The sequence below is a fragment of the Mirounga angustirostris genome, unplaced genomic scaffold, assembly GCF_029215605.1.
Source record: "Mirounga angustirostris isolate CCGP_5_RB_7025 unplaced genomic scaffold, mMirAng1.0.hap1 SCAF_8, whole genome shotgun sequence".
NCBI classification, from domain to species: Eukaryota; Metazoa; Chordata; class Mammalia; order Carnivora; family Phocidae; genus Mirounga; species Mirounga angustirostris.
In genome coordinates this window covers 32,860,310-32,884,749 of record NW_026991716.1, presented here as the reverse complement: position 1 = coordinate 32,884,749, position 24,440 = coordinate 32,860,310, and the positions used below count along the sequence as shown (strand labels likewise).

At 50.4% G+C, this 24,440-nt stretch overlaps 1 protein-coding gene across 2 annotated transcripts; it reads left to right on the top strand.

Moving 5' to 3' along the window:
• Positions 1-1,789: 1,789 nt before the first annotated feature.
• ETV7 (ETS variant transcription factor 7) lies at positions 1,790-23,675 on the top strand. 2 transcript variants are annotated; one of them, XM_045866790.3, is made up of 8 exons: positions 1,790-1,996; positions 3,696-3,825; positions 15,021-15,185; positions 15,567-15,692; positions 17,777-17,992; positions 19,423-19,565; positions 21,917-22,017; positions 22,121-23,675. In XM_045866790.3, exons 1-8 carry the CDS (start codon positions 1,991-1,993, stop codon positions 22,236-22,238), a joined length of 1,005 nt encoding a protein of 334 aa, XP_045722746.1. In that variant the 5' UTR covers positions 1,790-1,990; the 3' UTR covers positions 22,239-23,675. The 2 variants fall into 2 exon arrangements, with proteins under 2 accessions (XP_045722746.1, XP_045722748.1); XM_045866792.3 differs by lacking the exon at positions 17,777-17,992.
• Positions 23,676-24,440: the final 765 nt, after the last annotated feature.

Sequence of the window (24,440 nt, the reverse complement as noted above, 5' to 3'; positions counted from 1 at the left end):
AGCATGAAATACCTGTGCATATTTCTTTTTTTTTTTTTAAAGATTTTATTTATTTATTTGAGAGGGAGAGCGGGGGTGGGGGGCAGAGGGGGACAAAAGAGCGACAAGCAGACTATTTGCTGAGCCTGGAGTGGACTTAGGGTTCAATCTCATGACCCTGAAATCATGACCTGAGCCCAAATCAAGAGCTGGATGCCTAACCAGATGTGCCACCCAGGCATCCCAATACCTGTGCATATCACTCATATGGGCTCAACATTTTGTAGACTTTGATTATATTATGTAGCATTGCCTTTGTCCTTCCAAAGGGAAAGGTCCGCATTTTTTCAGTTTGTCTCAGGCAATGCCTATACAGTTCCTTCATTTTTTAGGTTTTGGCTTGCTGGCATGGAAAGGATGCTAAAATATCTTTCTTATTTATTTTGACTCTTTTTTTTTTTTTAAAGATTTTATTTATTTATTTGAGAGAGAGAGAATGAGACAGAGCACATGAGAGGGGGAGGGTCAGAGGGAGAAGCAGACTCGCTGCCGAGCAGGGGGCCCGATGCGGGACTCGATCCCAGGACTCCAGGATCATGACCTGAGCCGAAGGCAGTCGCTTAACCAACTGAGCCACCCAGGCGCCCCAGAGTCTAGGTTCTTAATTGCTATGCTGTACTGCCTCTAGGAGAGCTTGCCATCATCACAGAGAGCTCTGTCAGATTGTGCATGGTGTTCTGTTAAATGGATCTATCATGATTTATTTCATCAGCCCCCTTTTAATGGATGCTGGATTGTTTCTAATCAGTCATTATCATAAGCCACGCTGAAATCAATAACACGTATGTTTTGGACCTGTGCAGGTAGATTTATTGAATATATTTCTGGTAGTGGGATTGCTGGGTGAAGGCTATGTGCATTTGTAACTTTGCCAGATTTCATCTTACTGCCTTCCATGCGGTTGCCCAGTGTTCTCTCTGTTCCCCTCAGCCTCTCCAGCAGATTATGTTAGTAAACTTTTGAATTTTGGCCAAAATAACAGGCAAAAAAATGGTATCTCAAAAACTTTTATTTGCACATCTTTTATAATGAGTGAGTCTGAGCATCCTCTTCTATGTTCCCAGGCTATTCAACATTTTGTTTTATGTGGACTGACTATTCATATCCGTTGCCCATTTTTCTATTGGGTTTGTGGCCCTGTTCTTACTAGTTTCTAGGAGCTCATGATGTATCAGTGCTAAGCCGTCTTTATAACAGCATCTATAGCTTCGGAGTTTCTGCAGAAGGCTTCCCTCCTTTTCTTCGTGCAGGTGTGTTGGCTTGCCTGGGGGAGCCAGAGACCCGGGAAAAGGTGCTCGCCAGGCTCCACAGGGTACTAGGGTCTAAGTCAGGAGGAGTAGCGCAGCCGCTCTGATGGTGGGGCTCGGCGGGGATGGTGGAGCATCCATAGGGCCCAACGGCAGGTCGGGTTGGGGTCAGGGCCAGGAAGGTTCCTCATCCCTAAGGTCCCTCCCATCCAAATGCGGAGACACACGGGGTGACAGGAAGTTGTTCTGTTGCTGTCCTGAGCCCAAGGACCAGGGGTTCCCTCGGCTCCCCAGATACCGCAGAATCTCACCTCCGTGCGCCTGGGAGCCAGGGCCAGGCTGCCCGAGGAGCCGTCCGAGAGCGGGAGGCTGCGAGCAGGACCGACGCCTCCCGGCTGGCGAGCAGACAGCCCCCGCCGCTGCGCTCCCGCCGGGGCCGGCGCCTGCCCTCCCCAGAGCCCGCCGGGGCGGGAGTGGAAGTCGGATCCCGCTCTTTCGTTTTCGTTTCCCGGAAGGATAGCGATTACCGGAGCGCTCTGTGAGCCTGCTGGCCCGGGGAACCCGAGGGCACACTACCCGGCACTTCTCGAAAGAGATTTCCTCCCACGCGACCTTCCAGTTTGGGGGGCCCAGTTAAAGGGTGAGGGAAGGAGGGCCAGTGGAGCGCTCACGACTGACGGCCGGTGGCTCTCTCACCACCTGTAATGCAGGTAAGAGCCTGGCGGGGGAACCCCGCTGCGCGCGCACGCGGAGCCTCGGCCCCCCCATCCCTTCTCCACCACCTCGTGAACGTACCCATGTTATCAGAACTTTTCCTTGCTGGAATCTCACTTTCCTACACATTCCCAAACCTCACCATCCATCCCTCACCGGCCCTTCCTCCTCACTCACCTCCAGCCTCACTGTCTCTCTTCCGACACCCCCCCACCCCGGCCCCCGTGTTATATACTGCTCCTCCTTACCTCCTCTTCACCCCTACATCAACCAGTTGTGACGTCCCTGGAAGTTCCTGCGCAAACCAGACCCGAACCGCTGGCAAACGCCACTGGAGAGGGGGCCCCCACCCCTTAGCAGTCCCTCTCCATTTGCCGTATTTCTCCAGAAGCCTCAGAACCGCCCCAGAGCAGGGCCCCCTTCCCACCTCCAAAGCCTTTCTCCACCTCCTCTCTCCAGAAGAAGATTCAGATCCAAATCCATATTTTATCAGACCTCCCCCTGGCTTTCAGGCTGAAGCCCAGGGCTCTAACTCTCAGTAGCTCCGGGGCTGGCATTTCCCAGGCAGTTAAAGCCCCGGAATTGGCCGGTCCTCAAGCTTGGAAGAGGGTAGAAGAGTCCACAAGGGGCTTCCTGCAAGTGTGAGATCTTAGACCCTTCTCCAGCTTGGCACGTCCTGCTTCCAGGCGGCAGCCTCTGAAGCTGGGTTACCTGGGAAATAGCACCAAGGGGGGGGGTGTGTGTGTGGTGGGGGCCAGCAGTGAGAACTACCCCAAAAGGTGTTAAATCCTCCTCTGCTTTGACAGCTCCAGATCCACAGTCTTTCACTGCAGGCTGCCCTCCTCGGACATCAGGAGATGAATGTAATGCTCTTGAAGATTCTAGTTTGAGAAAATGACTTACTGGGACTGGTTTCACTTTTACTTTTCACCAGCTGGCACCTGTCGTTGGGCATAAGCCCCAAGGTTACTCCTGTTTCTACAAAATCCTGTCACTTTTTTCAGCTCCCCTTCCTGATGGATGAACCATATCACCTCTGGGGCTAAGGTGGTTGTAAAATTGTAAAGATACAGGCTTCCCTTGGTGGGACCTTGGAATTCAGAAATGTATCCTTCCTTTTTCTCCCTTGAAAACAGCATTTACTTATTTATTTTTGACTGAAAGTCTTTTTACCCTGGCCCCTCAGGTTCCCTCTGTCCTCTCACCAAGGTCCCAGTGAGTATTCCTAGGCTCTCAGATTTCTAGCTTACAAGTCAAATCTTGGCCGGGGAGCCTTCTGGTTGGTTAGGCACACGCATGAAAAACTTGAATCAGAAAGATGAAATTTATCAAGTGTTCACTCTGTACAAAATGTTGAAGGTACCAAGCTGAAGACATACTCGGTTCCTACCTTTTTTAAAAAAAATTTTTAAAGAAATTTCTTATTTATTTGAGAGAGAGAGTATGAGCAGTGGGGAAAAGCAGAGGGAGAGGGAGAAGCAGGCTTCCCGCAGAGCAGGGAGCCTGATGCGGGACTTGATCCCAGGACCCCAAGATCATGAGCCAAAGGCGGACACCCAACCAACTGAACCACCCAGGTGCCCCACAGAGATGGATGCTCTTTCCCTTTGAGAAAAATTCTTAATACATTTAAGGATGACTGAGCCTTCACCAAGAAGTCTTGTCTTTGACTGCCCTGGTTTTTCCTCTTTCTAGGAGGGAGCATTGGCCAGCTCTTCTGTGAGGCCTGAGGCAGCCACACCACCCCCAGGCACCCAGGCTAGATGTGAAGCTAGAATGAACTTCCTGGGTGAAGGGGGAATCTGCAAGCTGCCAGGAAGACTCCGTGAGTAGAGAGGAGGAGAAAGGCTGATGTTTTTATTTTTATTATTTTTTTTAAAGATGTGTTTATTTATTTGAGAGAGAGAGAGAGTGGTGGGGAGAGGCAGAGGGAGAGAGAGAATCTCAAGCAGATTCTCCACTGAGCATGGAGCCCGACTCGGGGCTCAATCTTATGAGCCTGAGATCATGATCTGAGCTGAAACCAAGAGTTGACGCTTAACCGACTGAGCCACCCCAGGTGCCCCAGGCTGATGTTTTTAAAGGACATAAATATGACACATAAACTTCTTACCTGAGGAACTGCCTTCCCTCCATCTGCTATTTCTTTGCTGGGTTTTCTTTAACTTTTCCTTGGTGAGGAAGTCAGAGGAGGGAAATGTGAATTCTCACTGTGGGGAATGCAGCTGCCATGGCCAAGGGTTAGGGCAGAGTGGGCAGTCTCCTCATTAGTAAGATGAGGGTTGGAATCAAGTGAGCTATGGGGTCTCTTCCAGTCTAAAGACAAGGAGTTGGGAACACTCCTTCCAATGAGGAAGCCAGATGGAGTTAAACAGTGAACAACAATTGTATGTATGTAGAACTCTCTTTTAAATAATTATGTTTAATTGTTATTGTTACAAAAGTAACATGTGCTTATTGTCAAAAATTGGGAAGTGGCAGGGAAGCATAAGAATATGTAGAATAATCAAATCCACCCAAAGACAGCTTCAGGAAACAGACTGGCCATATCTTTTAATTTCATTTTCCAAAGTAATGCTCTTGCCGGAAGGAACTCATAACCAGAGAACAGGCTATAGACTCATGTATTTATGCCTATGTTTCTTTTCGAAAGATTTTATTTATTTTTGACAGAGAGAGAGAGGAAGAAGCAGGCAGGAGAGGGAGAAGCAGGTTCCCCGCTGAGCAGGGAGCTTGATGTGGGGCTCGATCCCAGGACCCTGGGATCACCACCTGAGCAGAAGGCAGACGCTCAACCATCTGAGCCACCCAGGCACCCTATGCCTATGTTTCAATTGCCAGAGCTGAGAGGTGGAAAAGCTAAGTGACATGCCCAAGAGCACATGGGCTCTCCATGCTAAGGCCAAACCTTGGTCCTGCTGATAATCTTCTAAGAGAGTTTTCAACATACTTCCTAAGCCATAGGAATCATAGGATAGGCAGCAAGCTGACCACCGGTGGGAGGTCTTAATCTGGGTGGGGTTCTTTGGACAGGTGTGGGCAGGTACATGTGACCTGGGTTGGGAAGCATCCAGGCTACTTCTTGCTCAGCTCACCCAGTGGCTAGAACACTGCTTAATTGATTTCATTTCCTTCTGATTTCCTGGCCTTGTCCTGCTTTTTTCAGCCACCGACAGGATTGAGCAGAATCTTGGGTGTGACTTAATAGGCCTTGGGAAGACCTGGTTGCCCCCAAATGCCTCTGCCTCTGCTGTCCATAGCCTGGCACTCTTTTAATGAGGAACAGAGCCTGTGGGAAGATGGGGACTCATGGATACGAGAGGACCACAGAGCGTGAAGGATGTCCTCATGCCTCAGAGTCATGGTGGAGGGAAGTAGCAATGTGATTTGGGGAGAAGAGCAAGGAGCTCTATAAAGAACCTCTGTTGCTTTGTTTTGTCCAAATGCCAAACCTGACTGATAGCTTGGGGCTCAGGACTGTTCCAAGGAGATATTTGGCAACAGTTACATGGAGGGTAGGATTTGGGCACTGTTCCCAACCCAAGCCATGGTGTTGAGGAAAAATGGGACTTTGGGGACAGACCTGAAGACCCTGAGTGTTGCTGCTGAGAAGGACCTTTGATGTCATCTTATGGCAGCTGAGGACACTGATTCTCATAGAGGGACAGGATTCTTTGCGGGTTCCAAAAGGCCCTTTAGATTACCTCCTATGGCCTCCCCTATATTCAAAGACCACTCCCATAATTGGCACACCAGGTCCTAGAATGTCCACACTAGTAGAGACCCTAGATGTTGCCTTGAGTAACTCACTTGTATTCCAAATAAGGAAATTGAGGGCCAGAAGACTGTGTTCTGCCCAAGGTCAAGTAACCTTCAGTCACCTCCCTGGCTCTGGGTGCCTAGCTCAAGGTTACCAGGTAAGAGAGTACAGGAGGAGGAGTGGGGATTAAGAAAATGCAGTCATCACCTTGGTAAATAGTTATGCAAGCCTTTTAATGTTTCGAAGCCCCCTTTGATGGGGCCCCTCTGAGATGGTTACCAGGTCCTCCTGCACATTTCTAGCGACAAGAACTTCCTTTCCTCTTCAGCCAGCCCATTCCCTGGTTACTCAACTCAGGGTGCAGGGTCATGTGATCTATTTAAAACTCCTGAGGTACTAATCCTATTGCCTTTGGTTAGATTTCTCCAGAAACAGACCCTGAAATACTTCTCCACAGAGGAGAGAAGGAAATCTAACTTAAATTCAAATTGTAGGGGCTTGTGGGTGGCTCAGTGGGTTATGTCTGACTCAGTTTCAGCTCAGGTCATGACTGCAGGGTTGTGGGATCTGGCCCCGTGTTGGGCTCTATGCTCAGTGCAGAGTCTGCTTGGGACTCTCTCTCCCTCTCCCTCTGCCCCTTCCCCGACTTGGAAGCAGGCTCTAAATAAATAAATAAATAAATAAAATCTTAAAAAAAAAAAAAGAACTTTGATTTGTAGCACTGTGGGCAACTGGAGCTCCTTCCCAGTGGGGACCTCTGGGGGGCAGTGAGAGCACACCCTGAGTCCTCCCAGCCCAGGGGTAAGGAAGCAGGTTCTTCATCTGCCCACTTCCCATCCATGATGGGCTGAGGCTGCTTCCATTGACTTCATTGCAAATTGAAAAGACCCCTCGCTCCTCTGGGGAGAAGCTGAGCCAAACCCAACCAGGGCTTGGTTTGGCTTCATCCCCACTTTCCCATTCCTCTCCAGCTTCCCAAGTTGCCCTTTGCATTGGCTAAGTCAGGTGCAGAGTCAGGTGCTGACATTCGGCATTTGGTGGCCTTCAGAGAGTAGAGGTGAGAGCCAAGGGCCCCCAGCAGCGTCTTCTATACTTCTCATCTTAGATTTAATGACTCATATTTACTTCTGAAAACATTCAGGTAACCCAGTTCTGGCCTTTAGTAAATATCTAACAGTCTTAAAAGATAGGATACACTAAATGACTCATTTTCCTGTCAACAACATCCCAAATAAGCAAACTGCTGACACATAATGAGGGGTTGACCTTTCAGATGGCTGGGATGATGTTATCCCTCTTTCTTGAAATTGGGTTTCCATTGCTGGGCATCTCTCTGACATTTATCCTCAGTTGCCCACTTCATTCCCTCCTCCACCTCTGGCTTCTATTCTAATCATCAGGGTGATTTGCCTCAGCAGGAAGGTGAACAAACAAAACACATCTTGCTTAGCTTTTTGAGTTAACCACAAGTGGAACATGCCAACAACTTCCCTGTGAAGCTTACGTTTCTGTGTTTATTTGCCTGACAAAGATATGCAGTAGAGCAGTCCAAAGTCCATTCTGAGGAGACTGTCCTGTTTAGTCCCAGGACGTGGGCTGGGACGGAGGGGCTGGATCCACGAGGCTCCAGCATGGTGCCCTGCACTCACAAAAGGAGATTCACAATGATGCTTCCTTCTCTGGAGGTGGAGAGCCAAAAAAGATCCACATTGTCCCTCCCCCCAGTCTCCATGCACGAGGGTTACCCAAGGCCAGGGTGAGGCAGGAACTCTGAAGGAAGTACAGACCCTGGGACCACTTGCAGGAGCCAGGCTGAGGTCCCGGGGGAGGGAGTCTGGGAGGAGATGATGCAACCTCCAGGGACAGCTCAGGGGATTTTGAGAAGAGGCAGTTTAGAGATGGTCCCCAGCACAGCCGCATTTGATGACAGAGACACTGAGACTCCACCCGAGAAAGTCATCTGTGCAGCTAATGGCCAGATGGGGCCTGACACCCCAGACTTAGTTCTTGGTCCTCACTCTCTGAGTTTTCCTGGAGCTCATTCCCTGGCACAAAAAGCTCTGTGAACTTGCCACTGTTGGATGCAGAGGAACTGAGGTCTCTGCATTTTGAAATTGACTTTCAAAGCTCCTAGGTGTGACTAAGCCATGGGAAGAGACCATAAAGCACTGCCTGCGATTTTCAGATGTTGTGGGCAGAGGGATGACACATCTCTGCAACTCCCTGGCCTTGTAAAGCAAGGAAAAGGCCGTTGGGGGAATTCCAGCAGATGTTCGTGCTGCTGCTTAAGTTCACATCCTTCACCTATAGAGAGTCCCCGGGGCACTTTATTTTCATGTATACAATTCTAACAGTGCGGCTTCCTGCTTTCCTAGACCAGGGCGGCTCAGGCGCACCTGAGTCTCCCGGGAGCCTTGTTGATATGCAGATTCGGATTCAGTAGCTTTGGTGGGGGCGGGGGCACAGCCTCTAGGAAGCTGTAAGGGCCTCATTTTATGCAGCTATGTCCTAACAGTGCTTTTCAGAGTGTTTGGTCAAGACTCGCTAAGGAGTGAAACCAATTTCGTGGGTCAAAATAAGTTTTTTTAAAAAATGAAATAGACCTTTCGCGAATACTTTGGGCTCTTTATATATACGCGTGTGTGGGTCATGATATGGAATGCATTTTTTTTTTTTTTTTTACTGCGGGTTGAGGTCAGAATGATCTGAGAAACTCTGCCCTAGATCGAGGCATATGAAAAGCAGTAAGTTAGATGGATGCAGATGCCAAGAGAGAGGTGGGGTGGGGTGGAGCGGTGAGGCTGGAGAATAGAAGTGAATGTTCTGGAGGTTTTGAGTGTTGACAGTAATGTTGTCACCTGCCAATGAAAGGGAATATGGCAAACAACAAACAGATGGGAGATTCAGAACTCTGATTTGGGAACAAAGAGCCTCCTTCTTCCTGAAGTCAGGGCTAGACCGTGTGCATCTTTGTGCAGATTGAAAAGACCCCTCCTTTCTGAAGAATCCAAGCCAAAGCCAACCAGGGCTGGGCTTGACTTCATCTATACCCTCCCATTCTTTCCCCTTAATGATGCTTTTGTGCAAGACGCAACACAGCTGTTTGTGCTGGCCCTGCCCCAGGGTCTGGAGACCATAAAGCTGAGTGTGATTACCAAGAAAGGCAATATCAGCCAAGACAATCAGGGCAAACAATGGGATGATGGATTTGAGGACACTGGACAGACAGTGACCCTCAATAAACCAAGGAAAAACTACAGTACTCATGGCAGAGAAACAAGCTGCTCCCTCTATTTTCAGGCAGGCTCCACCAATGAGGATGCTGATAGTCATAAAAAATACCATTTGTTGAGTTTTTACTCTTGACCAGGCATTGTGCTGGGCATATTGTATATACTATGATTAAATACATTTAAATAGGCCTGGAAAGTAGATTCTTTTATTATCCCCGCCTTACAGATGTGAACGCTGGTGTTACAGTGGGGAGAATGATCTTGTCCATAGTCACCCACCAGCAAAACGGTGGGGCTGGGATTCAAACTCAGGTACCTCAGACCCTGCAGCTGTCACTCACTCTGAGCAACAACCAGTGTGGGATGATGACAGCTCCCGTTTTTTAGTGGACTGGCCAAACACTTTACAGTTTCATGCATTCTTCCTGAGAACCCTGCCAGGAAGGTAGAAGCCAGCTGTTAGTTCTGATTTTGTTGCTCATGATTGGTCCAGCTCTTTTGTTCTGGAGGTCACTCTATTATCTAGCAAACTGCAGGGGTGTGGTGAGGAGTAGCTGGGAAATAGCTTTGATGAGGTGGGAAGGAGAAGCTTGAGAGGGTTTTGAAATCAGGACAGAGGGGTTTTGACTTGCTGGGGTTGATAGTTGGGAGCCATGTCAGTTTCTGGAGCAAGAGAGTCAAAGAAATGCAGTGGGAAGAGAGACCTGGTTGGGGTGGCACTGGGAGCTGGTCAGGATGTCTAGAAGTCTTTCAGCTCCCTCATTTAGGCAATTTCTATTTATTGAGCCTCTGCTATGTGCCGGGCATTGCTGTAGGTGCTGGAGAGACAACAGTGACTGGGACTGGCAAAGTCTGTGGTCATGGAGCTGACATTCTAGCGGGGGATGCAGTGACTGCATAAAGAAGCAGGACACCCGGTGATAAACACGGCAGAGGGTGATATGGCCCAGGATGGGGAGGGGAGCCATCAAGTCCTGCCCTGCTCTGGGCTGGGTGAAAGGCACTGCTGATTCTTCAGTGAGATACACGAACCCTCCAATGGTGTCTTGGACCCACAGTCCCTCCAGCTTCCCCAGCTGGGGGCTCTGTCCAGATCTGTCCCAGAAGCCGGGAACCAGCCAAGCTGGAAATCCCCAGTGAGCATGTGGTTGGGGCAGCGAGAATAAGGTGATATCAGGCTAGAGTCTTGAGATACAAAGATGGTTGATATGAGGAACTGAAAATACGGTGGATCATAGCTGAGAGAGGGAGAAGCATGGGCTGGTTTGCAGGTAAAGCCCCTGAGGGATGGTCAGACTGGTAAGGGGAGACTCAGGCTCATCCTAGTAACGAGGTCAGGAAGATGTCCCCGGGAGGGGGGGTAGTGGACGCCTTAGATGACACTCACCAGCAATCGCTGGCGTGTGCTGGGCCCGTGTCAAGCATTTTACTCTCATCACCTCGGCTAACATAAGAGCTCCACTTATCTTGGAAAGCGCATACCACATGCCAGACACCGGTCTTTACATTGATTATCTTGTAGAATCCTGATGACAGCCCCATGTCGCTGGTACTATCCTCTGATGAGGACACTGAAACACGTTCGTTTTGCCAGTTTCCAGCTGGCCTGGCACCATCATCAATCCTTTTTGTTGTTTCTCCTTTTCTTTTAGGGATGATTTACATACGGTCATGTGTACAGATCTTAAGTGTACCAATGTGTATGTGTGGATTGCAGCCACCACTGAGATCAGGAACTAGACCATTTCCGGTGCCCCATGAAGCTCCCTTGTCCCTCTTCCCGGTCCATTCCCCTCCAAAGGGTGACCGCTGTTCTGAGTTCTTCCCCTAGATTAGCATCTGTTCTTGATTGCATTATTACTTCTGGCTTCTTTCCTTCAACAGGGTATCAGTGAGCTTTAAGCCATGTGTCCTGACTAGCAGTGTCTAGTACTCTGTTTTCCATTGCATGGAAACATCACAACTTAATTGTCCATTTTCAAACTGACGGATATTTAGAATGTTTCCAGTTCTTTTCTATTATGAACAGAGCCACTGTGGACATTCGCATACATGTCTTCTGGTGGATGCATTCCCACCATGGTAGGGGTGAGATGCTGGATTGCACAGTATGGAGCCTGGGCTCCTAACCCCTGCACCATCCTGCCCCTCCAACAGCACAGCAGCCCCACCAGGCAGTGAAATGTTATCCCATTTCCCAGAGGGGGAAATTGAGGCTAAGAGAGGTTGAGTGGCTGGTAGGTGACTTGGCTAGCAAGGGGCTGAGCTGGGGACCCAGACCCTGGGGTTGGAGATTTGGCCCAGAGCTAGGTGGCTGATCCACTGCTTGGAACTTGGTCCTTCCCTGGAGCCTCAAATCCTTCTGGAAAGCCTTTTTTGCCCCTAGTCTTCTTTGATGACACGAGGAACAGGAAGGTCCCTTTTCTGTATTTGTTGGCCTTGAGCTGCTGGCAACAAAGGGATGAAAGGTGAGGGCAGGAGTGAACAAGATCTCACTCCGGGGTGATGACAGGCTTCATGTTCAGGTTCTACTGTGTGACCTCAGAGTCTGTCACAGACAGCTTGGGAAGTCCCCTGCCCATGTCTCAGGACCTGGTAGCAGGACCACATCTGTGGTTGATACTGTCTGCCAAGTTCACGGTTTCCCCCTCTTCACGTAGTTTAGTGTTTCCCTGGAGGCCGGGCAGCTGGAGGGTGGTGGAATCCATCCCCACCCTCTGGCCAAACACAGGACCATGTACTCCTGTGACTCAGGAATCCTAGTCTTGAATTTTCAGGCTGACAACCTCAAATATCATGAAATAGGCAATCCCACAAAAATGCAATGGCTGGTGGGTCCCCCAAGCCCCAGAAACCCTGGCTGGTTGAGGAACCCACCCCTGATACTCCTGAATCTCGCTGTCGGGTGGCTTCCAGCTTCCACACTGCTCAGCTTTTGTGTCTCAGTCCCTTCTGTAAATCACTGGACTGATCTCCCACCGAGGCTCTAAATTCCTTTTTCCCCCAGCAAGGCATCCTTCTCCCTTCATTCCTGCCAGGTGTGGGTGTTATCATTAAAATGCTATCTCATTCTTCTCTGATTGTGCCCGTCCTGACTAGTGAGCTGTCGTGTCTTGCCACATGTTTATTAGTAGATTTGTTCTGCTGCAGAGGTTCTCAACTGGAGGCGATTTTGCTCCTCTCCCTTGGGGACACGTGGCAACGTCTGCAGACATTTTGGGTTGTCACATCTCGGGGTGTGTGTGTGTGTGTGTGTGTGTGTGTGTGTGTGTTTGCTGCTGACATCTAGTGGGCAGGGGCCAGGGATGCTGCTGAATATTCTACAAAGTTCAGGACAGCCCCGACAGCTAGGAATGATCAGGTGCAAAGTGTCAGTAGTGCCTTGGCTGAGAAATCCTGCTCCACTGTGAATTGCTGGTAAGATGTTTTTTCAAAAAAAAATCAATTTAGAGATGCTCTTCACCTATGATAGACATTAGCCCTTTATCTCTCATCTGCGTTGCAAATATTTCCCTTTATTCTGCCCTCTTTTAGTTTCGTTTATGGTATCTTTTACCACACATATAAAACTCAATGTAATCAAGTGCATCTTCTACTAATGTAACAGCCTCTAAGTTTCCTGTCATGATTGAGGTTTGAGGTTCCCCCCCACCCTTGTTTAATGCATGTGGGTTTCCTATTTCCACTTTTTTTTAAGATTTTATTTTTAAATAATCTCTATGCCCAAACATGGGGTTCAAACTCACAACCCGGAGATCAAGAGTTGCATGCTCTTCCGAGTGAGCCAGCCAGACACCCCCCTATTTCCACTTCATTTTTCTAAAGGTTTTATTTATTTATTTGACACAGAGAGAGACAGAGAGAAAGCGAGAGTGTGAGCGAGTACAAGCAAGGGAGGCAGCAGAGGGAGAGGGAGAAGCAGACTCCCCGCTGAGCAGGGAGCCCGAGGGGCTTGATCCCAGGATCCTGGGATCATGACCTGAGCCGGAGGCAGATGCTTAACTGACTGAGCCACCCAGGCGCCCTTCCCCCCCCCCGACTTCTTTTGAGGTTTCTATTGTTTTATTCATTAAGCCTTAATCACATCTGGAACTGATCTTTGTAAATGGTGACAGGTGAAGGTCCAGATATATTTTTTTCCCAGGTGGAGAGCCAGTTGTGGTTTTAGCATAGCTTAAATTCACAGCCCTTTCCCACTGAATTAAAACCCCACTTCTATCATGTATTAAATTTACACACACACACACACATACACTTCCGGGCTCCATCTTTTCCCCTGATACTTGTCAGTCTCAGTAATGGTGTCAGATCTCCATCACATGGCTTTGTGGTATGTAGTACCACAAAGCCCAGTTGTTACCTCTGTTCTTTTCTTCCCCCTTAAATGATTTTTCAGTCGGTTTCAGAAATTTCTTCTTCTTTATTGTTCATTCTTAAGTCCCCAAATAAAGTTAAGGGGATCCTCTCCTTCCTCCTAAGCTGGGCTGTGTTGCCCTGCTTTCTGACTTTGTAGCTCAAGGCCCTTTCCCTCTGTGTGGTGAGCAGGATTGTCATTAGATAGTCATTGGTTACCTCCCTCCTGCCAGCCTAACTCTGTCTGTGTCCCCAGCAGGGGCACAGTGCCTGGCACATGGCCCGTGATCACGGTATTGGTTGAATCGATGAACAAGTGGATGATGCACTTTTTCTTTTTTTTTTTTGTAAACATGAAAATGAGTTTTATCTCTTGTGCTGATTTGGGACCAAGGCAGTCACAGGGTGGTTTAGTCTTTGTCACTGCCAAGGTATGGCCTTGGACAGGTATCTCCCCTGCCTCAGTTTTGCTACCTGTCACACCAGCCCCGATGAGCCCTGAGCTCCTCCCACTGTCACATGGCCAGGATCCTGATAGGGCTGAAACACTCTTGGGAGGAGAAGCACCATACAAAGCAAAGCAGCAGGCTACCATCATGGCGGGCCAGTGCTGGGGGCCCCAATAGTTTTAGGGGCCCACAAAAATGTTCTGATTTCTTTTAAAAATCAAGAGAGAAAAATGAACTTTTAGGCAGAAGAAAACATTTTAATGTATAACAATATACTTGTCTTTCTACCAATGCAGTCATAAAATAAAATTTTAAATACATTTTAGGGGAGGAAGGGGCCTAGGAAAGCAAGAGTACCAGAGCCCACAAAAGTCATAAAGTGGCCCTGTTAAACACAACCCAGATGAGGGGGGTAAATAATTGGCATTAGGAGCATAATAGGCCCAGGCAGAGTAGACATGTGAGGAAGAGGAATAAAAGAAAGCAACTTCTTGTCTGGGTATTGCCAGAGACAAGAACACACAAGCTGGAAACGGGTGTAGGAGACTTCTTTGTCCCCTGGGCTGTTCCCTGAGCAAACCCAGACCTGAGCTGGCACAACAGAGTGGAAGAGTGTGGCAGCCAGACAGACCTGGATTCTGGGCCTGGCTGTACCTCGTGCTACCTGTGTGACCCCGGGCTAGTCACTTAGCATCTGGGAGCCTCAGCTTCCTCATTGGGAAAACAGTAACAATAGCATGTCTTCTTCACAGGACACCATCACTCAACACAGGTCTTTGGAACGCCTCCGCTGGTTCAGGCGCTGTCCTCGGTGCTGAATACATACACTGATGTGTCCTAGCACAACCAGCCCAGTGCCAGGCACATAATAGTTCCTCAGTAAATATCTGTTGAATTAAGAACTGGGAAACAGACTGGGGTGAGGGGGTACCAAAAATAAAATAAGTGAACACATACATAATGCATAGATAATGATAAACATAAACATATAACTATATGAAGTGCAATGACAAGGAAAGTGAGGTGCCAGGAAGGAAAAGAACAGGACATGGTGAAAAACGGGGAGACAGGACAGGAGAGCACCTGCTCAGATGTAGCATTCTGGGTGGGCTTCTCGGAGGAGGTGACATTCCAGAGAGGGCCTGAAGTGGACGAGTGATTGTTGAGGGGAGAGCTCCTGCCCCTGCCCTGTGCTCTCTCCCAGTCCCTGTCCCTGTGGTTGCAGGCATCCAGCCGGCACTCTGGAGCAGGGAGGACGTGTTGCACTGGCTGCACTGGGCTGAGCAGGAGTACTCTCTGCAGCGCACTGGGGAGCATGGGTTTGAGATGAACGGCCGAGCCCTCTGCATTCTCACCAAGGATGACTTCCGGCTTCGTGCACCTGGTTCAGGTCAGGGGACTCACTGGATTCCCTCTAAAACGTTCTGATGGAAACCCAGGTAGGCCCAGGGAGGGAGATGGAGGGAGATGGATGCATTGGTTGGAGGAGCATGCTCACCTCTCACCAAGGCAGACGTCCCCTTTCCCATAAATGTTTGCCTGGTGGTTCCTCACAAGAGCAGGCCTGCAGCAAAGGAATCTGTTTGGCTCTTGTTTGCAGAGCCCTGAGCTCTGTCCTGCTGTCACTTGGCCCTCCCCTTCCCTGTGGCTCTTGTCTCCCCTACCCATTTCCACTCTGCCGCCTCTCATCTCATCAGCATGAAGCTTGTGATTGACCCCAGCCCTCACCCCAGAGGCAGGCAACCGACCCGCTCCCTTCCTCCACCCCTAGGTGACGTCCTGTATGAGCTGCTTCAGTACATCAAGACCCAGAGGCAAGCCCTAGTGTGTGGACCCTTTTCTGGAGGGGCCTTCAGGCAGAAGATGCCCACTCAGCACTGCCTCTGCCTCCTGGAAGGTGAGGAGGCTCTTCTCAGAGCTCTGGGACCCTCTCCCAAGTTGGCCTCTTTGGGAGGGCAGGGCTTCCTCCAGGCAACCTAAGAGAAGAGGCAGCTGTGTGGGCTGAGCTCCCAGCTCCCCTCTGCCCTGCCTCCTCAGCCCTTGTGACTCTCTTGGCAGCCCTCTGCCTTCCATCTCCTCATTTCTCTGCTCTCCTCTCCAGCAAAGAATTTCCTCTCCTCCTGGTCTCCCTGTGGAACTGTTCTTGTCAGGGACTCTAGAAGCCTGAACGTGGGCATGTCCACATCCACTGTCAGTCCTTATTCACTGTCACCTCTCATGGCCTACAACCTAGTGGATCATTCCCCCTCCCCTCAAACTCTTCCCTTGGCTTCCAGAACACTCCACGGTCACTCCTTCTCAGTTTCCTGGCTTCTCTTTTTCTCCCTTACTTTTCAGTGTTGGGATACCCCATGGCCCAGGGGGCCTCTTCTCTATCTGCACTCAGACCTAGGGTGCTAAATACCATCTAGTACTGATGATCCCTACATATGCCCAGACCTCTGTGAATTCTAGACTTTCACACCCCACACTGCCTACCCTACACCTTCCCTGGGATGTCTAATGGGCATCTCAACCCTAAAAGCTCCTAAAGCAAACACCTGATTCCTGCCCCACCTTCCTCCCCACAACCCTGCTCCTCTTCCAGGCATCCTCATCTCAGCAAACTGCAATTTCATCCTCTCAGTTGCTCTGGCCAAAATGTTGGATGTCACCTTTGATTGCTTTCTTTCTCTCCCACTCAAATCCCAACCGTCAACAAGTCCTGTTGGCTCTACCCTCAAAATCTATCCAGAACCTATCCACCTCACACACCTCCACTGCTGCCCATGGCCCAGCCCCCATCACCTCTAGAGAATCTCCTCATTGGTGTCCTTGTTTTCACTCTTGACCTCCTATGATCTATTCGCAATAGAGTAGCCAGAGAGCTTCATAAGTCAGATCATGTCACTTCTCTGCTCAGAATCTTCCAATGGCTCCCACTGCACTCAGAGTCAAAGCCACAGTCCTTGTGATGACCTCCTGCCATCTGCTGAACTCTCCCACCCCTTTCCTCCTTACTTATGCTGCTTTAGCCACACTGGCCTCCATGTTCATTGAACAAGCCAGAGACACTCCTGCCTCAGGGTTTCTGCTCGTGCTGTTCCCTCTGCCTGGCATTCCCTCCTCTAGATACCCACATAGCTCACTCCTCTACTTCTTCAGATGTCTGTTAGATGTTAACACTTCAGTGAGACCTTCTCTTACCATCACGTACCCCTGTCTTTCCCAGGATTCCCTCTCTGCCTTATAGTGCTTTATTCCATCCCCCCTCATATTGTGTACTGTTTCTATTTCCTTTTTTATTTTTTTTAAAGATTTTTTAATTTACTTATTTGACAGAGAGAGAGATAGCGAGAGCAGGAGCACAAGCAGGGGGAGTGGGAGAGGGAGAGGGAGAAGCAGGCTTCCCGCTGAGCAGGGAGCCCGACGTGGGGCTCGAGCCCAGGACCCTGGGATCATGACCTGAGCCGAAGGCAGACGCTCAACGACTGAGCCACCCAGGCGCCCCTATTTCCTTTTTTATTTTAATCATCTCTCTCCCTTTCCAACCCCCTGACTTCTTCCACCACTACAATATAAGGTCCACGAGGGCAGGGGCTGTTTTTTAGTTAGTGATATGTCCCCAAGATTTTTAGAACAATGCTTGGCTCACGAAGGTTCTCAACAATTATTTATTGGGTGGATGGAGAGGGCATAGGACTGAAATACAAGGCACCTGGATTCTGGTCCTGGTTCTGTCACTGCTTGGCTTTGCAAACAATTTTACAGATGAAGGAATGGGTTTAGGAGATTGAGTTACTGTCTGGGAGCTGGTGTTAGCACCTGGGCTGTTTGGCCCTCACCCATGCCCTCTGTGTCTCCCTGACCTTCCAGCTGGGGACTGGATGGAGGAAGAGCATTATGAGTGCTGCCCCACGGGGCTCCCAGGCATGCCATTGAGTGGTCTGGGCTGAGGGAGGCTCTGAGTCCACAGAAACAGTGGTGCTTATCTGCTTGCAGAGGGGACTGGGCCCCCTCAGTTGGCCCCCCGAAGGGATCTCCTGCAGCAACCATCACACCTGGGGCTTGCCAGCTCCTTGAGTCCCTTGGCCAAGGGGCCCCTTGGCAGGGAGGTGTCCCTCAACGTTTCTCACTGTGCGGAGCTGGGCTGCAGGGCTGAGGGATCCTGCTCCTTCCCCACCATACCGCAGGCCCCCATTGATGGCAGGATCGCTGGTGAGTAGGAGGCTGTGTGCCCCTGGCCCAGAGGGAGGTGTGCTGAGGCCAAGTCCCAGAGGGTGGCGGGTGGCAGGGAGGAGGGTTGTTTTGAGCTGGGGAATGAGAGAGTCTGTGCTGGGCTGTCGGGGGGGATAGGGTGACTGTCCCGTGTGCCGGCCACAATCTGGCTGCAGCAGGCAGGGCTGCCCAGGGTCGCCAAGCCTGCCCTGTCTCCAGGGCAGGGACAGTGAAGCCGGTCATAGTCAGACAGTGAGATTGGCATGGCGTATTCCTCTCCTTTAAATTTTTATTTATTTATTTTTAAATGGTTGGGTACTTACTATGTGCCAGGCGTGATTCTGAGAACTTTATTTAATCCCATACCAGCTTTTGGAGGTCAGTATTAGTCCCATTCTATAAGAAGGAAAACGAGGCACAGAGATGTTAAGTGACTCCCCCAGGATCAATCACATAGCAGTAAGTGGCAGAGCTGGGGTGTGAACCCAGGCCTCCCGGCTCCAGAGCCTGAGCTCTTACCAGCCAACACACTTCCACTCCACATTCATAAACTGCCTGCCTTTCCAAGGGGTGTTTTTGTTTTTGTTTTTGTTTTTTTTAGCCGTGCCAGTGCCTACATTTGTTCTAAGATACCATAGAAGGGGCAGAAGCCTGGTTTTTGGGTCGGAAATGCCTGGGAAGCACTAAAACACAAGTATCGGGTCTTTTTTAATGATAATGCTTACTATTCTTTGAGCACTTACTCTGTACCAGGCACTGTGCCAAGGGCTCTTGGGTCTATTATGTTACTTAATCCTCATATCACCATCTATAAGGAAACTGTGGCTCAGAAAAGGTTAGGTAATCTGCCTGAAATGACCCTGCTGGGTGGCCCAGGGAGGGGACCTAAAGCTCTTGCTCCCAGGCCCCCTCTGTCACTTGCCATCCATGATGGCACATTTGATTTTCTCATGCCTCTCACGAGGGGGCTTGACAGGATGGATTTAACAATCCCAATTCAACAGAGAACCGGGCAAAGGGCAGAGAGGGATCTGGAGGCAGGTTCAGCCCACTGGCCACCCTCCAGCACCCCCACCGCCTGCCCTTGCCACCTGCCCCCATGTGAAGGGCGTTGACTTTGACATCTGCCGAGATGGGTTAGACTCCTTAGTCTGCGTGTCACTTCAGAGCGTGGTGCCTGGGACCTGTCCATACCTCTCTGAGCCCATTTCTTCATCTCTTTGTGTGGATAAAGGTAACCACTTCCCAAAGTTGGGGTGAATAAATGAGACCATGAGCTCCCACATGTGGCTGTTCCTGTTGATCTGTCGTCTTGATCATCCCACTGCATGCCTGGGCCCCAGCCTAGAGAGCCCCAGAGCTCCTTCCTAATGTCTGTCCTCACGGACCCAGGAAAGCCCCCTGTCTGGACCCCTTGTGTTCAATTGCAGACTGCCGGCTACTGTGGGATTACGTGTATCAGCTGCTCTCGGACGCCAGGTACGAGCCCTACATCAGGTGGGAAGACAAGAATGCCAAGATCTTCAGAGTTGTGGATCCAAACGGGCTTGCCAGACTCTGGGGAAACCATAAGGTAAACCGCAGCCCGCAGGCGGGATGGCCTCCACACATCCAGAAGAGGACAGAGCAGGGGTTCAGAGTGGACCCGTCAGCACTAGGGGATGGTCCTCAACTGATGGGGGGTGGGGTGGGGGTTCACCAGCAGCTCCAGAAGTGTTGGGATCATTTTATTCTGGGAGATCCTGAGGGCTCTCCGGTTACTTCTTGAGGATGGGGACTGTCCCTGAAACTCAGGAGTCTTGCCTTCTACGCGCTCAAACCCACCTTTGCTTAGCACTTGAGACTCTCAAAGTATTTTCACTTGAATTGCACCGCATATGCTGTGGGGTGGTTAGGCCAGATGAGGAGACTGGTTTCTGGGGGGGACCTGGGGTAGAAACCCAGGTCTCAGGCCCTGCGGGAGCATCTCGTGTCAGCATTCCCCATGTGAGGAATGCTCATACCTAAAGGGACGTTTGCCAGAGGATTTTAGGTGGTTTACTCCAAATTCTACTAATTAAGTATTTATTTTAGTAAGAATTAGGATTAAAAGTTTTAACTACAATGTCAATCTCTTGATTTCCAGTGGTGATATTAAGCAAATGTCCTTGTCTATAAATAAATTCATTTAACTAAAAAAGGAGTCTTTTTAAAAAAAAAAAAAAAGGAGTCTTAAAAAAAAAACAACTATTAGCAATCATGGTAATCTGTAATAGCATTTCCTAACATGGCATGGCATTTGATCAGCAGGCACCGCTCTGAGGGCTTTCCCTGTATTAACTCATTTAATCCTCAGGCTGCTTGGTGAAGTAGACACCTGGTGAAGTAGACACCAGAGGGGAAACAGAAGCCCGTAGTGGTTTCTCCAAGAGTCTGCAGCCAGTAGATGGCAGAGCACGGACTCGAACACAGAGTGTGTGGCTCAGGGCTCCCCTCTATTTCAAAGATTGATTGATTGATTGATTTGCTGGCGGGGGGCTGGGCAGAGGGAGAAGAAGAGAGGCATACTCCCTGCTGAGCAAGGAGCCCCACGTGGGGCTCGATCTCATGACGCTGAGATCACGACCCAGGCGGAAACCAGGAGTTGGGCGCTCAACCCCACTGCGCCACCCAGATGCCCCGTGATGCTCCACTCTTGTTGCCTCTCCGTGGTGCTGGTGGCTGGAAGGATACAAATGACTCGAGGCTGGGTGTGTTTACCTGGTCCAATCCCCATATAGTACAGGGAGGGAAACCGAGGCCCAGAGAGCAGCAATTCCGTTTAATGAGCATATGCTACATGCCAAGCACTGTGCAAAGTGCTCCCATGGAATAACTAGTTTAGTCCTCCCGACATACCTGCGAGAGGGACGTTCTTATCCTCATTTGGTAGCCGGGGAAACAGCTGCAGAGGCAAACAAACTTATTTGAGTTCCCGCAGCTGCCAAATGGTGGAGCCGGGGCTTAAGGTGACACTAAAGCCCAGCCTCTTTGCCCTTACTCTTTACTGCCCACCCCTCAGAGAGAGGAAAAAATAAAACGACTTGGCTAAAGTCACGCAGCTCATGGTGAGCTCCTCCTACCACTGTGTTCCCCTTACCATGCTGTCTCTCTGACTGTGTTTCCAACGAAATATATATGTATTTGTTACTACTTGTGACATTTGCTATTTAAAAGCAACGCATGAAGGGCGCCTGGGTGGCTCAGTCGATTAAGCGTCTGCCTTCGGCTCAGGTCATGACCTCGAGGTCCTGGGATCGAGTCCCATGTCAGGTTCCCTGCTCAGCGTGGAGTATGCTTGTCCCTCTGCCCCTCCCTTCCGCTTGTGCTCACTCTCTCTCAAATAAATAAATAAGATCTTTAAAAAAAATAAAAATAAATAAAAGCCACAGGTGATTTACTCTTGTCCTGTGGTTCTCAGCCCAGTAGGTAGTGCTCATTATTTCTCCTCCAACCTTCCCCTGGCTTTCTCCTTCCAAACTCAAGAGAGCTCTCATAAATGCCCACAGAACTCTGGGCTGAGGGGCTTAAGAAACAAGCCAGTTAAACCTGCTCCTTTTTTTTTTTTTTTTTTTAAGGAAATGGGGAGGTGGAGGATGGGAGGCAAGGAGACAGAGACAGATACTTTTTTTTGAGAGAGAGAGAGTGAGAGAGAGCAGGGGGAGGGGCAGAGGGACAGGGGGAGAGAGAGAGAAGCTCAAGCAGACTCCCCACTGAGTGCAGAGCCTGACGTGGGGCTCGATCTCCCAGCCCTGAGATCATGACCTGAGCTAAAATCAGGAGTCGATGCTTAACTGACTGAGCCACCCAGGTGCCCCCAAACTGCTCCTTTCCAGGTATGGAAACTGAGGCCTGGAAGGAGCAGGGTGGGAGAGGAGGGTGCTGTGGGACCGCTTTACCTTCTAGAACCGGGTGAACATGACCTATGAGAAGATGTCTCGTGCCTTGCGTCACTACTATAAGCTGAACATCATTAAGAAGGAACCCGGGCAGAAACTCCTGTTCAGGTGAGTAGCTTAGGGGCCAAGGGGAAAAGGGGAAGCAGAGGGGTTGGGTGGGCTGGAAGCGGCTGGGGCAGGGGCTGATTTGCACCTGGGGCCTGAATTCCAGATTTCTGAAGACACCTGGGAAGGTGAGCCAGGACGAGGACAGCCGCCTGGAGCAGCCAGAGAGCCAGGAGCAGGACAGGATGGATTTCAAGGAGGAGATGCTGGAAGTCTCTCCATGAGGGGCAGGAGGATTCGGGGCACCAAGCACTGATGGGACAGAAACTGTCTCCCTTGAAGGCAGCTAGCTGCCTGGTGGTCTCCACCTTCCTCACGGAGCAGTAGGGATCCCCAGCGGGTTTTGCACTCATGGGATCATAACCATTGTCTCAGACCTCAAAGCTGCCTGGGCACCTGGGAGGCTGAGAACGGGGAAGCCTCACATTCTGGACACTGTGGGGGGCATCGTTCTTGGGTAGGGTAGCACTGGGGCTCAGTGGGGCACGGGGAGTGAACCCTCTCTCTGCCCTACCCCTTGCTACCTGCGCAGCTTGGGAGCGGTAGCGGGGGGCTGAGAGAGCAACCAGCCCAGCTCCTTCAACTTACAGAAGAAGGTAGCCGAGGCCCCTCACTGAGCCTTAGCTCTTTCCTAAAAGGGACATCCTCCTGAAAACCCCCGCTCTGGGGGCTGATGCTGGCATATGGGAGAAAGGTCGGTCTTAGTAATAATATCACAATGTTAACTGACATTTAAGTGCTCACTGTGTAGGACCCTTAGCTCACTTGTGCTAAGGGTCCTACACATATTTTATCTCATTCCATTCACACGCCAAACCCCCGAGGTTTAAAGATGGGGAAACAGAGGCAAGGCTTGCAGAGCTGGGATGTCTCTCCAGAACGCAGTGCTGTTCCTTGGCTGGTTGGTTGGTTTTAGTGACTCTGCATGGATGGGACACTTCTCAAGCCAAGGCCATGGCCCTGCCTCTCTGCCCTCGGCATCTCTGCTGAATGGTTCACCTCACTTGGCCCAAGCTTCTTTCCTGTTTTCAGTCCTTTGTTGATGTTGTGACTATGACCCAGTGGGGATCGCCACTGCCCCCTGCACGTGGCCTCCTGTACTCCAGGACCTGCACCTGCTACGTGACCTTGGGCGGGTTGTTGTCCCTTCTCAGGAGCCTCAGGCTTCTCGCCCGTAAAATGCAGATGCTATTCCTGACCTGACCTCACAGGATTGCCAGAAATCTCCGTAAGACAACATTGGTGACATGCTTAGCGTGTGCCTGCTCTGTAGGAAGCACTTAGTCCGTGTTCAGAAGAACACTCTGCAAACCCAACTGCCCAAAAGCGTGAAAGTGCCCCTGGGCTATTGGTTCAGTTTCTCTTCTCCCTGATGCCCCAGGAGTGGCTGGGGCCTCGCGAAGGGGTCAGAACCTCTGCCCTGTGACCCTTCCAGTAAGGTTTGGGGGAGAAAGGGAAGGGGGTGTTTTCACTTCATTGAAAACAGAACTTCTTGGATTCACATCTTCTTTCTGGGCAGGAAGAAACCTCTGCCGCTCGCCCCCGGGAAGATCAGGAAATTCCCCCGTCTGGCGGAGCCTGAGCTGGCTCTGAGTCACTGTGCAGAAGCTGATAAGGATTCCTGGACTTGGGCACTCAGAGCTGTGACCACTCCTAAGCAGTGCTTCTGTCCTGACTGAGTCCCGCCCCGGGCCCTGGACACTTCCATGCCAGAGCGGCCGGGCAGGTGACCTTGGCATAAAGGCTCAGTACGAAAATCCTTGGTCCCTTTCCTCTTCCTCGAAACTGTTCCATCTCCTTTGACTTTGGTCCAGGATGAACCCGTGCTCCCTAGCTTTTCTCAGCATCTCTAACCCAGAACTCCACAACTGGACTGGGAAAGACTGTCAAAATCCACTCATCCAGTCTCTTCTCTTATTGATAAGGCCACTGAGGCCAGAGACTGGCTCAAGACAAACAGCCCAGCTCAGCCTGGTGGACTCTTCATGCTGCCTCATAAGTCACTTCTTCCAGGTACGACATTGGCATTGGCCTGGCATTCGTTACTGGTTGTCAATAACTGTGTATCCCAGGGAATATGTCTTCACCCGGGGTGATGAATGTCACCCAGCGCTGGGGCCACTGGGACCTGGGCTTGGGCAGAGTCTACCACCCCAGAGCCCGGATGCCCGGCCTCCCCACTCAGCCCCGGGGGGAGTCCACCCTTTCTCATCTCCCCAGGCACGTTAGGCTTGGGTCTGGGATGTACACCTGGGTGCCAGGAATAAAAGGATTCATCCAGCCCTTCCCTCTACCAGTATTAATGGTCCACTTGCTGTCTACGTGGCACAAGGTGAAGCTCTGGGTTTACAACCATTTTTGACACAGATTCCTGAAAAGTGGTGGGTCACTGAAAACATGTCAAAATGGGCTTCCTCACAGATCAT

Excerpts from the sequence above, each read along its gene's own strand:
- ETV7 (XM_045866790.3), top strand. Across the intron at positions 17,993-19,422 it reads CATTGATGGCAGGATCGCTG|ACTGCCGGCTACTGTGGGAT; the intron begins GTGAGTAGGAGG and ends GTTCAATTGCAG. Across the intron at positions 19,566-21,916 it reads GACTCTGGGGAAACCATAAG|AACCGGGTGAACATGACCTA; the intron begins GTAAACCGCAGC and ends TTTACCTTCTAG.